General features: G+C 39.7%; 1 protein-coding gene across 1 annotated transcript; it reads left to right on the forward strand.

The window, feature by feature from the left end:
• Positions 1-1,957: 1,957 nt before the first annotated feature.
• LOC143287035 (alpha-(1,3)-fucosyltransferase C-like) lies at positions 1,958-18,139 on the forward strand. Its single transcript, XM_076595049.1, has 3 exons — positions 1,958-2,236; positions 5,504-5,602; positions 10,006-18,139. Exons 2-3 carry the CDS (start codon positions 5,589-5,591, stop codon positions 11,141-11,143), a joined length of 1,152 nt encoding a protein of 383 aa, XP_076451164.1. The 5' UTR covers positions 1,958-2,236; positions 5,504-5,588; the 3' UTR covers positions 11,144-18,139.
• Positions 18,140-18,314: the final 175 nt, after the last annotated feature.

An 18,314-nucleotide genomic window follows, 5' to 3' on the forward strand; every position in this document is an offset into this window, starting at 1 on the left:
CACACGCCTGAGAAAGCTCCACTTCATCCATGGGAGTGGTCTGAAAAAACCATGGTCAAGGCTTCATGTGGACTTTGCCCGACCCTTCATGGGACACATGTTTCTTGTGGTTGTTGATTCCCACTCTGAATGGATGGAGATATAGATGATGACCAAAATCACAGCAGAAAGGACTATTTGCTGCCTAAGAGAACTCTTCGCCACACATGGATTACCAGATACCATCGTCTCTGACAATGGACCCACGTTCATTTGAACCGAGTTCAAAACCTTCACTCAGTTCCTAGGAATTCGCCATGTGCTAGTCTCACCTTACCACCCAGCTTCCAATGGCCTGGCAGAGAGAGCTGTTCAAACATTCAAGTCGGCCATGAAGATGTCTCCCAAACTCACCGTGCAGCAGAAGTTGGCCACTTTTCTCCTTGAGCAGCACATCATACCTCACTCAACTACTGATGTACCTCCTGCAGAACTCTTAATAAAACGGAGGCTCAAAACACGTCTGGATTTAACACAGCCAACGCTGTCTCACAAAGTGGAAGAAGTCCAGTCAAAGCAGAAGATGCATTCATGATGGAAGTGCTGAAGACAGAGACTCCGCAGTAGGACTGCCATGGAGTGGAACCAGCTGAGTGAGTCCACTGTCACTGCAGGCTCAGTCAGATCACCATCTGAGCCTGTGACCAGCAACCACTAAAAATTTTATTTTATTATTTTTTTAAGGTCTTGCTTATGGAAGTGGGGCCTGGACCCTTCCGGCCGAACCACTAGGGGGTTTTGATGGTCATAACCCATGGTAGACAGTTTTTCTTAGGTCTTTTAACACTTCTTTATTTTTCTACTAGGTACATGCGCCCTTCTAGTTCGGTCGCGTCTATATCGCCAGAAGTGGCGTCTGCGACGTACACTACCAGATCCAGATCCAGATGCTCGAAACTCCAGACCTAGGCACATCTTCCAAGAGTGCTGCAGTTTTCCTGAGACCCACTCCTGCCTTGGCTGAACGTCCCAGAAGATTCCGCAAAACTCCAAATCGACTGGACCTGTGAACTCTGTTCATTTCAGTCATCATGTATCAAGACCCCTTCAAATTCAAGGACAAAAAACAAAACAACAAGAGAAGCAAGGCCTTCAAGACTCACTTGTGATACACTTTTTAAAAATCCAAGCTTTTTATGTATTGAGTATAATTTCAAAATGTAATGTTTAAGATGAGAAAGATCAGTTTAAAGCAAATTAAGTCCCCTAGCATTAATTACAGAGTAATTTCCCCTTTTTTACTATCTGCACCAAAACGTTTGCAAAATAAATAAAACTTCCATGCTTAGCAAAAGAAGTTCCTGTTTGAACAAAAAATGATAATAATGACTGCTCTTGTTGTTGGGTCGAATATCAGATCAAAGTGCCAAGTTTAGAGAATACAAAAAATATAAATATAACAGTAAATGCAGTTTGCATATAATTAGGCTGCATTTTTGTGTGTGTGAGTGTGCCCATCCCAGAGGTGCAATATTGTTTTAAACAAGATGACTGGAAAGAACTGAATTTTTCCTATTTTTATGCCTAATTTGAGTCAACTGACAAAGTATTTGCAGAGAAAATGTCAATGTTAAAGTTTACCACACACACACACACACACACACACAGACAACCGAACACCGGGTTAAAACATAGACTCACTTTGTTTACACAAGTGAGTCAAAAACAACAAATGACAACAAAACAAAGATATAATAAATGAATTTTTTTTCTTTCCTCTTTCGTTTGATTTTTTAATTGCAACATTTTTTTTTCTCCATTAAACAAACTGAAGTGACATTTATCGTTCATTTAAACGGACAAATTTTGACACTTTTATTTTCTTTTTTGGTAAATAACAACTTAAAAGGGAGGGTGTTGGGTTATTTCCCTTGATTATTTACGAGAGGTTACGAGAGTCGCTTGGTGGGAATAAATAATAACAATGTACTGCGATTAATGTGTGTTCATTTGAGACTGAAACATCACAGTCCGAGAGGCAGATTGCCAGAGGTTTACAACTCCTCTTTGCACGAAAGAGAACTCTGACAGATTGGAGCGACGAAGAAAGACAACGCGCGTCTTTTCTGTCGAAGAGGCGGTAATGGGACAAGGCGAAAAGCAATGTGTGTCACAAATGGACGGAGGGGTTTTATTTGATGTGATTTGTTGCAAGAAGGCTCGCAGCTGTTTGGTGTTCAGTTTCATTGAATAATCGGTACGTAATTTCCTGCTTTATGGTATCGACTTAACAGTGAACCTGCTAAGCTGCGCACACCCCCACCCGTCGCGATAATGCCATAATCTTGGCGACAGCGATGTACTTAGCCTAACAGATACATTTATAACCGCCCATGAGAGTGGCATTTCGATCGATGTATGTGATTTTTTCTGCAGTGTTGGGGGTGGGTGGGGGGGGGGGGGAGTATGTAAAGACTACTTGGGCTTTATGGTATGATGCCGAATTGTCGGCAGTGCTGTGTATGCAGCTAATGTAATCTGCGCCTGTCATTATCAGATGTTTTCTTGCACATGCACCATTTCCCCCCAAAGCCTACTTTTTGTAAAATATGTATTAGTACTATTACCAACTGTTTTTGTTTGGTTTTTTTGTGTTTGTTTGTTTTTTGTGCTTGTAGTGCTTGTGGGAATATTTGGAAATCAGGATGTTTTTTTTTCTTTCTAATTTACATGTGCACAGGAAATATTTTGGTGAACAATATTGTTGTACAGTCAAAGATCTCCTTTGATCATGATCATATATTGTGATTTTCAAGAAAATGATTAATTCTTCGTTTTCAACCAGTGAGGATGTGCACATTTCCCTTGAGCATTTCCAGATCAGCTAACCTTACGGTGAAAAAAAAACAAACCCCCCCCCAAAAAAAACAACAACAACCCAAAACCCAAAACCACAAGCCTGCTGATAAATCCCATGTTGAGTGGTGATGCCATGTGACAGACTGGTCATTCTCATCTGTCAAAGTCTCTCCCTTTCCTGACATGAATTACTTTTTCCACTTGACCTCTGTTGACATGCAGCAGATCAATCAGTGAATCAGCAAGTTGACTGTTTGAGTTGTATGTTGAATGTTTGGTGGATGAAGATAAAGAGAACACCCACTAGAATTTCAGACATAGAGTGAAGCCACCCTCTTAGCATCATAGGACAGGGAATAGAAATTAGAGTATATTTGACCAAACTAAATGATACAATGTCAAACTAAAAGGAAAAGAAAAGTAGTGTAATGATATATATACCATACAAGGCAAATTGGAGATCTATATGCACTGGGTGAAAAAAGCTTCATCCTGAACTCCTTAACATCCCCCCCCCACCCCCCACCACTCCTCCTTCATCCAGTCAGTTCAGCCTGTTCCTTCATTTTCACATGCTAGCATGTGTACTCACTGAGCATCTTTGTATATAAATTATAATAGAACACATTGCTTGTTTTCCATGTCCTTGTGTGCTAGCATGTGTACTCACTGAACTGTGAACATCTGTGATATAACACATCACTTGCGTTCCATGTCCATGTGTGCTAGCATGTGTACTCACTGAACATCTGTGATATAACACATCAGTTGCTTCCCATGTCCGTGTGTGCTAGCATGTGTACTCACTGAACATCTGTGATATAACACATCACTTGCGTTCCATGTCATTGTGTGCTAGCATGTGTACTCACTGAACATCTGTGATATAACACATCACTTGCGTTCCATGTCATTGTGTGCTAGCATGTGTACTCACTGAACATCTGTGATATAACACATCACTTGCTTTCCATGTCATTGTGTGCTAGCATGTGTACTCACTGAACATCTGTGATATAACACATCACTTGCTTTCCATGTCATTGTGTGCTAGCATGTGTACTCACTGAACATCTGTGATATAACACATCACTTGCGTTCCATGTCATTGTGTGCTAGCATGTGTACTCACTGAACATCTGTGATATAACACATCACTTGCTTTCCATGTCATTGTGTGCTAGCATGTGTACTCACTGAACATCTTTGTGTGTAATATAACACATTACTTGCTTTCCATGCCCTTGTGTACTAGCAATGTAGCATGTGTTCTCACTGGATATCTTTGTATAACACATCACTTGGTTTCCATGTCCATGTGTGCTACTGCTAGCATGTGTACTCATTGAACATATGTGTATATAACACATCACTTGCTTTCCATGTCCTTGTGTGTTAGCATGTGTACTCACTGAACATCTTTGTACAACATGTGTGTTAGCATGTGTACTAACTGAATATCTTTGTATAATACAACACATCACTTGCTTCCCATGTTCATGTGTGTTAACATGTGTACTCACTGAACATCTTTGTATAACATGTGTGTTTGCATGTGTACTCACTGAATATCTTTGTATAATAACAACACATCACTTGCTTTCCATGTCCTTGTGTGTTAGCATGTGTACTCACTGAACATCTTTGTATAACATGTGTGTTAGCATGTGTACTCACTGAACATCTTTGTATAATAGGTTCATGTGTGTTAGCATGTGTACTCACTGAACATCTTTGTATAACATGTGTGCTAGCATGTGTACTCACTGAACATCTTTGTATAACATGTGTGCTAGCATGTGTACTCACTGAACAACTTTGAATGATATAACACATCACTTACTTTCCTTGTCCATGTGGTTTGCTTGCATGTTGGTGTGTGTTTGTGTAACCTGTGTGTGTGAGTGTGTGTGTGTGTGTGTGTGTGTGTGTGTGTGTGTTTCTGTTTTGCTTGTCATAGTCAGTATTCCTTGACACTTAGTGTGTTCTTTACTTTCAGTTTACATTTTATTCTTCTTGTTTTTATTCCATAGGCTGGTTGGAGAAAGATGTATTTTGCTAGCATCTCACCATCCTGGTAAATAAAATTAGAAATGTTTTGTTTCATAGACCTGCTTAACATATGGACCTGTTCCAGGCCTGCAGAGGAACACCTACTGCTGGCACTACTTCATCATCTGTTTTTACATGTGGCTTGTTCCAGGCCTGCAGAGGAACACCTACTGCTGGCACTACTTCATCATCAGTTTTTACATGTGGCTTGTTCCAGGCCTGCAGAGGAACACCTACTGCTGGCACTACTTCATCATCAGTTTTTACATGTGGCTTGTTCCAGGCCTGCAGAGGAACACCTACTGCTGGCACTACTTCATCATCTGTTTTTACATGTGGCTTGTTCCAGGCCTGCAGAGGAACACCTACTGCTGGCACTACTTCATCATCTGTTTTTACATGTGGCTTGTTCCAGGCCTGCAGAGGAACACCTACTGCTGGCACTACTTCATCATCTGTTTTTACATGTGGCTTGTTCCAGGCCTGCAGAGGAACACCTACTGCTGGCACTACTTCATCATCTGTTTTTACATGTGGCTTGTTCCAGGCCTGCAGAGGAACACCTACTGCTGGCACTACTTCATCATCTGTTTTTACATGTGGCTTGTTCCAGGCCTGCAGAGGAACACCTACTTCAACATCTGCTGTTCTTAGTGTGACTTGTGTGTGACCTGCTCCTCTGGCTCACACCCATCAACATGGCTGTCAGAGGGTATGTGTGATGACACATTTTTCACTCCTAGTCCTGTCTTTAGTCTTGGTCCAGGTGGAATATGTGTGTACGTGTTTGTGTGTGTGTGTGTATGTGTGTGTGTGTGTGCGTGGGTAAGCATGCATGCATGGGTAGCTTTTAAGTATGCATTGGTAAACTAAAAGAATGAGTATGCACTATTCTCTCTCTCTCTCTCTCTCTCTCTCTCTCTCTCTCTCTCTCTCTCTCTCTCTCTCTCTGTGTATTTGCATATGTGTGTGTTTACTTGTAAGTTGTATGATTTATGCATGTGTAACTTAAAGTTTGATTTTTAAATTTATGCATTGCTTAAAAAAAAGAAAGCATGCATTACTTTATCTTTGTATGTGTGCATGTGTGTGTTTCCATATGTATAACAATAACTATGTGTGTGACTGTAAATTTGTGAACATACACAGTTTTCTTTTCTTTCTTTCTTTTTTGTCCTATTATGTATGAATGTGTGCATGTCCTCATGACATTGTGTGTTTAAAACATTGTCAGTTGTTTTTGTTGTTTTGTCAGTGTGGTTTTTTGGGGGTCTTTTTCTTCATTTTTCCCCACAACTAATAGCACTTTTTTTTTTTTAAATATATAGAAGCAAATCAATGTTTCAGACACTTGATACTGCTCCAGGTCTTTGACATTTTGCTGTGATGGATATAATTGATTGTCTTGTCTGTTACACATGTTAGGTGTGTTTTGCTTATAATTATTTGTGTTCTCATGTGCATACATAATACTGCATGTCTCAGTGTCTGTTTCTCTAATCTTCGTCTCTTTAGAATTCTCTCTCTCTCTCTCACACACGCACTCTCTGTGTCTGTCTGGGTCTCTGGGTCTCTGGGTCTCTGGGTCTCAGTGTGTGTTATTCCACTCTTGGAGGTTTACCATCTTCCTCCATCAACAGATTGCAGAAAATTCAGAACAGTGCTGCACGACTGGTTCTTGCCAAAAAGAAATCTGATCATGTTACACCTCTGCTGAATCGGTTACACTGGCTTCCAATTGAGTCCTGCATTCACTATAAGTTAGCAACACTCGCCTTCAAACATTTTGACAAGTCTCTTCCATTGTATCTCTCCTCTGTATTGGAAACATATGAACCGCTCAGAACATTAAGATCCAGTTCTGAAAAGCTGCTTAAAGTTCCAAGAACTAATCTGAAATGCGCTGGAAATTGGTCTTTCAGAGCTCAGGTTCCCCAAGTGTGGAACTCTCTACCTTCATCTCTTAGAAATGCCTCTGATCTACATTAAGTCAGATCTGAAAACTTACCTTTTCCATAAGCCTTTTTGTTCTGGGCGGAATGGTTAAACCAAGGTATGCCTGTTAACAAGTATCTTTGTACTAGTATTTTTGTAGTCCTGTTTTAATGCATTGTGTATTTTATGTAGTTTTGGTCTTAGATGTGATGGCATTTTCTCTATCTGGTTATTTTTAATGGGCGTGTGTGTGAGCGTGTGTGCGTGTGTGTGTCTGTAAGGGAGGGACATCTATATATATAAGTGTGTGTGTGTGCGCGCGCGTGCGTGTGTGTGTATGTGTGAGTGTGTGTGTATGTGTGTGTGTGTGTGTTCTATGAAATGCATTTTGTTTTAATCTAAGCCTTATTTACTTCATAGCTTTTATAATCTGATTCATTTCTCAAGTGTGCTTTTTCATTCATGTGAACACACTGGATGTTTTCTATTGTCAGATTGCGGTTGATGTGTTTTTTAAGGCATGTTTATAGTCAACTGGATGATGTATGGCACTTTGACTAGTTTGAGCAGCATTGGTACTGGATATCGCCCCATAGAAAAACTATGTATTATTATTAAATTATTATTATTATTATTAATATTATTATTATTATTTCATCAGCTGAACTACACTGTCCTTATACTGTTATAGGTCATCTAGCAAGTTTTTTTGTTTCTGTTTTTATGTTAGTTTCCATATAATCCGTGTTCGTTTTTTTTTGTTGTTGTTGTTTTCTGAAAGACATTACAGTGTAACATTAGCCGCACCAATTCAAAGTCATCAGTGTTTTAACTATTACTGTATCATTGAGAAATTTACATGAATACGACACTAAGACCAGTAAGAGCAATTTTCTTATTAATTGGAATGGACAAACAAACAAACAAAACAAGGTGTTGCTCTCAGTGTAGCGACTTGCTCTCCCTGGGGAGAGCAACCTGAATTTCACACGGAGAAATCTGTTGTGACAAAAAGAGTAAAACAATCCAGTATGATACAATACAGTACAGTGCAATACAAACACCACCATCCCACACCCAACACACACAACATACCACAAACAATCCTAGAAACTGACATATTGTTATTGTTATTATTGTTGTTGTTATTACTGTTCCGGGTTGCTAATGACAGGTTGCATGTTTGCTGTTCCATGTTGGTAGTGACAGGTTGCATGTTTGCTGTTCCGTGTTGCTAATGACAGGTTGCATGTTTGCTGTTCCGTGTTGCTAATGACAGGTTGCATGTTTGCTGTTCCGTGTTGCTAATACAGGTTGCATGTTTGCTGTTCCGTGTTGCTAATGACAGGTTGCATGTTTGCTGTTCCGTGTTGCTAATAATAGGTTGCATGTTTGCTGTTCCGTGTTGCTAATGACAGGTTGCATGTTTGCTGTTCCGTGTTGCTAATAATAGGTTGCATGTTTGCTGTTCCGTGTTGCTAATACAGGTTGCATGTTTGCTGTTCCGTGTTGCTAATGACAGGTTGCATGTTTGCTGTTCCGTGTTGCTAATGACAGGTTGCATGTTTGCTGTTCCGTGTTGCTGATACAGGTTGCATGTTTGCTGTTCCGTGTTGCTAATGACAGGTTGCATGTTTGCTGTTCCGTGTTGCTAATAATAGGTTGCATGTTTGCTGTTCCGTGTTGCTAATACAGGTTGCATGTTTGCTGTTCCGTGTTGCTAATGACAGGTTGCATGTTTGCTGTTCCGTGTTGCTAATAATAGGTTGCATGTTTGCTGTTCCGTGTTGCTAATACAGGTTGCATGTTTGCTGTTCCGTGTTGCTAATGACAGGTTGCATGTTTGCTGTTCCGTGTTGCTAATGACAGGTTGCATGTTTGCTGTTCCGTGTTGCTAATAATAGGTTGCATGTTTGCTGTTCCGTGTTGCTAATGACAGGTTGCATGTTTGCTGTTCCGTGTTGCTGATACAGGTTGCATGTTTGCTGTTCCGTGTTGCTAATGACAGGTTGCATGTTTGCTGTTCCGTGTTGCTAATAATAGGTTGCATGTTTGCTGTTCCGTGTTGCTAATACAGGTTGCATGTTTGCTGTTCCATGTTGCTAATGACAGGTTGCATGTTTGCTGTTCCGTGTTGCTAATAATAGGTTGCATGTTTGCTGTTCCGTGTTGCTAATAATAGGTTGCATGTTTGCTGTTCCGTGTTGCTAATGACAGGTTGCATGTTTGCTGTTCCGTGTTGCTAATAATAGGTTGCATGTTTGCTGTTCCATGTTGCTAATGACAGGTTGCATGTTTGCTGTTCCGTGTTGCTAATAATAGGTTGCATGTTTGCTGTTCCGTGTTGCTAATGACAGGTTGCATGTTTGCTGTTCCGTGTTGCTAATGACAGGTTGCATGTTTGCTGTTCCGTGTTGCTGATACAGGTTGCATGTTTGCTGTTCCGTGTTGCTAATGACAGGTTGCATGTTTGCTGTTCCGTGTTGCTAATAATAGGTTGCATGTTTGCTGTTCCGTGTTGCTAATACAGGTTGCATGTTTGCTGTTCCGTGTTGCTAATGACAGGTTGCATGTTTGCTGTTCCGTGTTGCTAATAATAGGTTGCATGTTTGCTGTTCCGTGTTGCTAATACAGGTTGCATGTTTGCTGTTCCGTGTTGCTAATGACAGGTTGCATGTTTGCTGTTCCGTGTTGCTAATGACAGGTTGCATGTTTGCTGTTCCGTGTTGCTAATAATAGGTTGCATGTTTGCTGTTCCGTGTTGCTAATGACAGGTTGCATGTTTGCTGTTCCGTGTTGCTGATACAGGTTGCATGTTTGCTGTTCCGTGTTGCTAATGACAGGTTGCATGTTTGCTGTTCCGTGTTGCTAATAATAGGTTGCATTTTGCTGTTCCGTGTTGCTAATACAGGTTGCATGTTTGCTGTTCCGTGTTGCTAATGACAGGTTGCATGTTTGCTGTTCCGTGTTGCTAATAATAGGTTGCATGTTTGCTGTTCCGTGTTGCTAATAATAGGTTGCATGTTTGCTGTTCCGTGTTGCTAATGACAGGTTGCATGTTTGCTGTTCCGTGTTGCTAATAATAGGTTGCATGTTTGCTGTTCCGTGTTGCTAATGACAGGTTGCATGTTTGCTGTTCCGTGTTGCTAATGACAGGTTGCATGTTTGCTGTTCCGTCAGACTGCGGTGCAGAAGCCCTGTGCTAATCCTGGTGATGGTGATGGCGGTGGGGGTGGTGGCCCTTGTCCTTCAGAGGTACGCCTTCACCCTTCTGACTCCCCACCAGGCAGCGCTGCACCGCAGAGTGCTGCAGCTGAAGGAGGAGGGGGCGCGGGCCCCACTGTCCGGCCCTGCCGGTCACTCCGGCACCAAGGTGATCCTCATGCACTCCTTCCCCGCCTTCTACCAGCTGCAGTCAGGACCTCAATACTTCACCAACTGCAGTCGGCCATGCACGCTGACGCTGGACTCGGAGCTGGTGGGGGAGGTGGACTGTGTCGTCATGTACGCCCGCCACTTCAGCTCTCCCATCCACCCCTCCCGCTCCTGGAAGCAGGTGTGGGTTTACTTTGCTGTGGAAAGCCCCTTTTACTCCGACAGTGACCTCTTTGGCAAGCCGCACTGGCAGCATCGCTTCAACTGGACCATGACCTACCGCCGAGATTCAGACTTCTATTTTGGTTACGGGGATATTGTCAAGCCATCCCGTGCGATGCCAGTCAGGGACTTCACTCTGCTGGTGAAAAATAAAAGTAAGATGGCGGCGTGGTTTGTGTCCAACTGTCACACGCAGAGCAAGCGGGAGGACTTTGTGTCGGCTCTGAAACAGTTTGTGGACGTGGACATCTACGGGAACTGTGGCCAGCTGAAGTGTGCCACGGAAGGGAACCAGGCCTGTATGGACATGTTGTCTAGAGACTACTACTTTTACCTGTCCTTTGAAAACTCCATGTGCAAAGACTACATCACAGAGAAGCTGTACCGCACCATGAAGAAGGTGGACATTGTGCCCGTGGTCAGAGGCGGGGCCAACTACTCGGCCTTGCTGCCCCCAAACTCATTCATAGACGCCTCCCTCTTTCCCTCGGTCAGAGCCTTGGCCGAGCACCTGAAGAAGGTGGCAGGAGACCCCCAACTGTATAAGCAGTACCTGGCCTGGAAAAACTTCTATCAGGTGGTGGAGCCCATGAACTTCCCTTTCTGCAGTCTGTGTGACAGACTGCACAGTGCAGACCGCTGGGCCCATGTCTACCCCAACGTGGAGAAGTGGTGGCAGGAGGGTGTCTGCCATGACCCTCCGGCTGTGATCAAGTCTTGACAGTCTCTGCCTTTGCATCTGGTGTTCTCTGATATTTAGTCCTGGTCCAGGCATTACAGTTTCACATAGTATTCACCAAAATCTATTGTTCACCAGTTTTACATTAAATACACTGAAAAATATCAGTCACCATTGCATATAAGCTTTACATAGATACCTTGGATAATCATTTTCCCCCCCCTTTTTTTGGATTACACCCTGAACGTTATTGAATAAGAATGGAAAGTGATGTAACTTTTTTATCACATACACACATTCAAGCATATTAACAGCACAGGACAGGAAAAAGAAAAATATACTAACAGACTGTGTCACTTTGACATACTTGTGTTTTTTTACTTGATTGATAAGGAACAGCACTGAACCACAAAAAGTACCAGTACATTTATAAATAAATAACTTTAGGGAAAAACCTGTCTAAAGGTACACATATTCTGTCACATGTAAGAGGATATATATATCAGTTACTAATTGAACATGGTTACTATGTGATATAGCAAGCAAACTTTATGGTTCTGTAATCCACAAAAATTAAGGGAACGGACAGATTTGAACACGACAACAGGCCAAGACCAAGCAGTCTTTAAGAAGGGCAATAGTACAGCTGATTATCATTTTGTTCACTTTACTGGCTGCTGTTCCAAAACAGTTTGCACATAATCGTAAATTATGCATAGCTTTCATTGACTTTGAAAAGGCCTTTGATTCAGTAACAATAAGGCTTTTGTGGGTGATTCTTACTGTTAGTAAAAATGGTATCAAAGGTAAACTTAATTGTCATATTAAAAGTAAGTAAGAGGATGTAAAAGCTAAATTGAAATGTGGTATACCTGACATGACATTACTGTGCACAGTAAGAGACACAAGACCTACACTGCAAACAATGTCAGTGTGACATGCTGTGTTTGTAGATCTGCAGAAGATGAAGTCCACTTTGTATTATGTTGTCCTGTGTTACCTCACTTTAGACAAAGAAGGATATATATCTTCTGTTGAGTTTGCTCAAGTAGACCAAGTAATTTTTGGTTAGTGTTACTTCCATCTTCTACAACTAGTACAAGTGATAATATTACTTCGATCTTTATGGTATATATTCACCAGTCATTAAAAATACGTAGTTACATGATTGCTGAACCAGAACACAGTTTTGTTTGTGTGTGCATGCAGTTAGATTATATCCAAGTTATGTATTCACACAGAAAATGTATGATCGCCCCTTTCAAGGGGACCATGTCCTTGTTGAGTAAACTATCGTTATCCTTCTCTATCTCACACACATGCATACATGTATGCATACACGCACACAGATACACAGACACGTGCACACACACACACACACACACAGACACATGTGTGCACACACACACACATACATATATAACTATCTTCCAGTAACATATTATTATACGTTGTCCATTCATTTGTCTTTTTGCCCAAGTAAAATCTCATCAACTACAGTTTTTTATATGGCTGTCCAGTTTGGAATTATATATATTTGTAGCCTTATTAGGATCTTGGTAGACCCTCTGTCTCATTAAACTTTTGTGGTTGCTATTGTTGTTTGTAATGTGTTTTATTCCTCAGCTGTATTGTGGTGAACTTCCTTTTGCGTGTTCGCAGAAGTCCATGGTTTTTTGATACTGTGATTGGTGCACATATGATTTGCTCTGGAACATAAAATCAGGGTTCATTTTGAATTAAATATTTTTGCTTTCCCTTTGATTAGAATGGATTACAGGGAAAATGTTCCAAAGCTCAATGGCATAACTTTGTTCTTTTTGTGAAAAAAAAGTCTGTTTTTCCAGTAAAGTTGACATTGACATGGCTTGCTTGCCCTGACCTCTCTGCTGCAAATCTGTTCTGATTTTTTTCTGTTTCTCCATCCTGTTCTTGCACTTTGTGTATCTGTTTTTTTCTGTTTCTCCATCCTGTTCCTGCCCTTTGTGTCTCTGTTTTTTCTGTTTCTCCATCCTGTTCCTGCCCTTTGTGTCTCTGTTTTTTCTGTTTCTCCATCCTGTTCCTGCACTTTGTGTCTGTTTTTTTCTGTTTCTCCATCCTGTTCCTGCCCTTTGTGTATCTGTTTTTTTCTGTTTCTCCATCCTGTTCCTGCACTTTGTGTCTGTTTTTTTCTGTTTCTCCATCCTGTTCCTGCCCTTTGTGTATCTGTTTTTTTCTGTTTCTCCATCCTGTTCCTGCCCTTTGTGTATCTGTTTTTTTCTGTTTCTCCATCCTGTTCATGCACTTTGTGTCTCTGTTTTTTCTGTTTCTCCATCCTGTTCTTGCACTTTGTGTCTCTGATTTTTCTGTTTCTCCATCCTGTTCTTGCACTTTGTGTCTCTGTTTTTTCTGTTTCTCCATCCTGTTCTTGCACTTTGTGTCTCTGTTTTTTCTGTTTCTCCATCCTGTTCATGCACTTTGTGTCTCTGTTTTTTCTGTTTCTCCATCCTGTTCTTGCACTTTGTGTCTCTGATTTTTCTGTTTCTCCATCCTGTTCCTGCACTTTGTGTCTCTGTTTTTTCTGTTTCTCCATCCTGTTCTTGCACTTTGTGTCTCTGTTTTTTCTGTTTCTCCATCCTGTTCTTGCACTTTGTGTCTCTGTTTTTTCTGTTTCTCCATCCTGTTCTTGCACTTTGTGTATCTGTTTTTTTCTGTTTCTCCATCCTGTTCATGCACTTTGTGTCTCTGTTTTTTCTGTTTCTCCATCCTGTTCTTGCACTTTGTGTCTCTGATTTTTCTGTTTCTCCATCCTGTTCTTGCACTTTGTGTCTCTGGTTTCATTGTAGTATTATTATTATTATTATCATCATCATCATTATGATCATTATCATTATCATCATTATTATCATCGTGAGTAGTAGTGTTTTTATTATTGTCTAGTTATTATCATCTAATTGAGTTTTGTCTTGTGTTCTGTGAAGTCGCTTGTTTAATGTTCATGTTGTTGTGTGAAAATTAATATATTTAGTCGCTGTTTTGTAAAGAAGTGCTTTTGTTTTTTTAAAAATTTTATCATACATATGAATGCACTCTGCCAGGTTTTGTGTTGTGATGTTATTCTGTGATATGTTTCTCTTTTCATATGAAGATCTATGTTCAAGTCATTTTTATCCCTGTGAATTTGCATTAACTAAGTCATTGTCATTGAAAACAGAACTAATCCGAAGAGTTCATTGATCCTTGTTACATAGCATAATTGTGAGGTTGCCGTCCAGATTTGTTCAGTTGGAGTTGTTTTTGGATGATTCACCAAATTATGCAAAAAGGTATTTTTGATGTAGTTTGACATTCCCATTGTGTTTGTCTGCAGGGGTCAGTCTGGAGATGACTGTTTGGATTAGTCTACATTGTGTTTGTGTGTGTGTGTGTGTGTGTGTGTGTGTGTGTGTGTGTGTGTGTGGAAGGCTTGACAATTTTGTTAGATTACCCTTACTAGTCTTAGTCATCCTCCAGCATTATGAGCCATAGAGCAGTTCTGACACTTGAGACTTGACTCAAAATCATCTTCAGGCTCAACTTGTGTGTGAGATTCCCTCATAAAAACTTTCTTTTCAGTTAAGTGTCCTTTGTGTTAAACATTACAAGTGAAGTCACAGAGCCTCATTTTCCTGGTTGTGCCAGTTCCATTGTTGTCATTTCAAGTTACACAACTGACCACATTTCAGTTGCTGTGTAGTTATACCTGTTGGCAGTTGCTTCTCTTGGGGTGAAAGCACTTCAAATTACATTTGAGGGAAAATAAAGAAGAATTCTGAATTAAAAAAAAAAGCAAAAAAAAAGCATTTGATTCTGACAGAATATGTATTATGCAAAAGATTGTATGCACACATATGTGCAAACTATGTGTGTCATGCATGTGTGCATTCATTTATGCTAATGTGTGTGAATCCTTGATAAGTTAGAATGCACACTTTGTTCATATATTGGATGTGTTTAGTGCCACATATGCATGCAGGTGGACAGGTTCATTGTCATCAATGTGTTTTCAATAATCTGTTTAATTCTCAGTCATTGTGTTGGTATTTGTGTTGTGCTGATGATACAGTATTTAACTTTTTAACTAAAAGTTCAGTTTGTGAAAACGTTTCTGTTAACTTTAGAATTGATACTGATTCTTTGTCCAGCATAGAATATAGTCTTGTTCACTCTATCTCTCTCTCTCTCTCTCTTTGTTTTTAATGTATGTGATTTATTCAAAGAAAGCATGCAGTGAAGTCAGTGTTTAACCCAAGGAGAATTCACAGAGGAGAAGACTGTTAAGTGTTTTGGTTTTTTACTTTATTTAATCATGCATCAGATTGACTGTTCAGACCTTGTCTTTTTACTGCATGTAATCAGTTAATCAAAAAAACAATTACCTCCAGTTCACTTTTTTTTTTGTTTTTTGTTTGTTTGTTTGTTTGTTAATCTCTTATTATTCCATCTTTGGGTTTACAATTTTGATATAATGTCACAAGAGGTCAACTTATCAGTTATTTTACACCATATGATATTGTTATACATTCAATCTGATGTAATATACAAAGATGGATTTTTCTTTTGCTGTTGGACGCATACATACATAAACTAAATCAATGCATACCTGAAGTCACACATACTTAGATTACACAGTTAACCATACACAAAACATACATACATACATACATACATACACGCAGGCTCGTGTAACATGTCTGCACCTGAGAACAAGATGATTAGCACAAGAGAAAGAAAAAAGTGGATGTTTTACATTTTTTTTCATGAGAAAAAGAAAATACACAAAGTGTGCTATTGTATTTAGTGTCCAGCTGAAAAACAAGAATATTAAAAGATTCAGATAAGATAGTTCTTAGCCATGTTAAACATGCACATCATCAAACAGTGTTGTATAGAAGAACCAACAACTGGTAAGCTTGTTACAATCTGAATTGATTACAGCAGTATGCTTTTCAATATGATATTGTGTTTTTAGATATTTAATTAAAGGATTCCAAAATGGTATGCAATTATTCGTTTTACATTTGTATATATGAAATATTTTGCCTGTTGAAAAATCAAATCAAAAACATAATCTTGAATTTATCCGAATTGCCAAAGAGTATGATTGTTTCACTCTTGTGTTTGTTATTACTTACGGAATGTTGCTACTGCCACTCCTTGAAACCCCAACAGAGATCAAAGAATTGTTTGTTTTTTTAATTCTTGATTCCAGAAGAAAAGTTTTAAAAGAATGGTTTGATAAAGAACAGTCAAATGTTCAGAATGGAGAAGCAGACAGCACATTGGATCATGAAAAATATATTCCTGTGTATCAAGGTTCCTACGGGCATGTGCAATTTTTTGCGTCAAAAGTCGGAATCCATGTTTTTATACGTCTGTTTGATAATCTTAATCAATATTTGACTTGCGGCCATTATTTATATCTAATGTTTACGTGATTCAACACAGAAAACTGTATTATTTCAAGAAGAGAAACTGTGTGTGTTGTATGCTGCAGAAGGCTCACTGTCAGTCAGTGTGAAAACATAAAAGAAGTAAAATGTTTAAATGCTAAGTTAATGTGAACCTCATATACAACAATCACAATCATGGAGTGATGGTCTAGAGGTAATGCGTCCGCCTAGGAAGCCAGAGAATCTGAATCGAATCTGGTTCGAATCACGGCTCAGCCACCGATATTTTCTCCCCCTCCACTAGATCTTGAGTGGTGGTCTCGTGTGCAGCATGCACTTAGCGCACATAAAAGAACCCACAGCAACAAAATGGTTGTTCCTGGCAAAATTATGTAGAAAAATCCACTTTGGTAGGAAAAACAAATAAAACTGCACACAGGAAAAAATACACAAAAAAATGGGTAGCGCTGTAGTGTAGCAACACGCTCTCCCTTGGGAGAGCAGCCCAAATTTCACACAGAGAAATCTGTTGTGATAAAAAGAGAAATACAATACAATACAAAAATTTAGATATTTTATAGTATAATTGTGTTTTTTGTTTAAATGTCATTTTAAAACTTTATACATTCCTGGCATATGTGCCTAATGTAAAGGTGCTTCTGTGGCATGTAATGTATACTGTTATCAGTGTCTGATTTCCATCAACTTGTTTGAAGAAAATCAAGATTATCGTTCTTTTCTCAACAGTTATCCATCCTTGCCGGATTGAATTCATTCCTTTTATTTTTTCTGTGTGAATTTGTTTCTTTTGTTGAAATTCAGATCTGAGAATAGTTTTTCGACATAATTCCCCCCCCCCTCTCTCTCTCTCTCTGTCTGTTTCTCTCATTCTTTCTCTCACTCTCTCTCTCTCTCTTTTACTTTCTCTTGCAGTCTCTCTCTTTCTTGTTCTGTTTCTCTCACTCTTTCTCTCTCTCTTACTATCTATCTCTTTCTTATTCTGTTTCTCTCTCTCTCTCTCTTCCTTACTCTCTGTTTCTCTCTTTCTCTTTCTCACTATCTCTTCCTCACTCTGTTTCTCTGACTCTTTCTCTCTCTCTCTTTCTCACTATCTCTTCCTCACTGTTTCTCTCACTCTTTCTCTCTTTCTCTTTCTCACTATCTCTTCCTCACTCTGTTTCTCTCTTTCTCTCTTTCTCTTTCTCACTATCTCTTCCTCACTCTGTTTCTCTCTTTCTCTCTTTCTCTTTCTCACTATCTCTTCCTCACTCTCTGTTTCTCTCACTCTTTCTCTCTTTCTCTTTCTCACTATCTCTTCCTCACTCTCTGTTTCTCTCACTCTTTCTCTCTTTCTCACTATCTCTTCCTCACTCTGTTTCTCTCACTCTTTCTCTTCCTCACTCTGTTTCTCTCTTTCTCTTTCTCACTGTCTCTTCCTCACTCTGTTTCTCTCACTCTTTCTCTTTATTACTCTTTTCCAATTACTCATTCACAGATATTCACCCACTCACTCTCTTACCTATTCTGTTTTATTATTATCATGCAGGAATGTTGTATTCTTTGCTAATAGAAAACGGTGTTGTCTGTCGTTTCTTCTGCATTTCTTTGAAAATAAAGTACACATGACATGTACAATATATCACTTTTGTGTACTGTGGCATATGGACATGGGTGCTTTGTGAATATGTCTGTGGGGTGATCTGCAAAAATAATATGTACAGCAAATAAAATTGTATGTTTAAACACACGCACACACATGTGCGCACTCACACACACACACACACACACACACACAAATGCAC

This window comes from Babylonia areolata, chromosome 10 (assembly GCF_041734735.1).
Source record: "Babylonia areolata isolate BAREFJ2019XMU chromosome 10, ASM4173473v1, whole genome shotgun sequence".
In the NCBI taxonomy this organism is placed as follows: domain Eukaryota; kingdom Metazoa; phylum Mollusca; class Gastropoda; order Neogastropoda; family Buccinidae; genus Babylonia; species Babylonia areolata.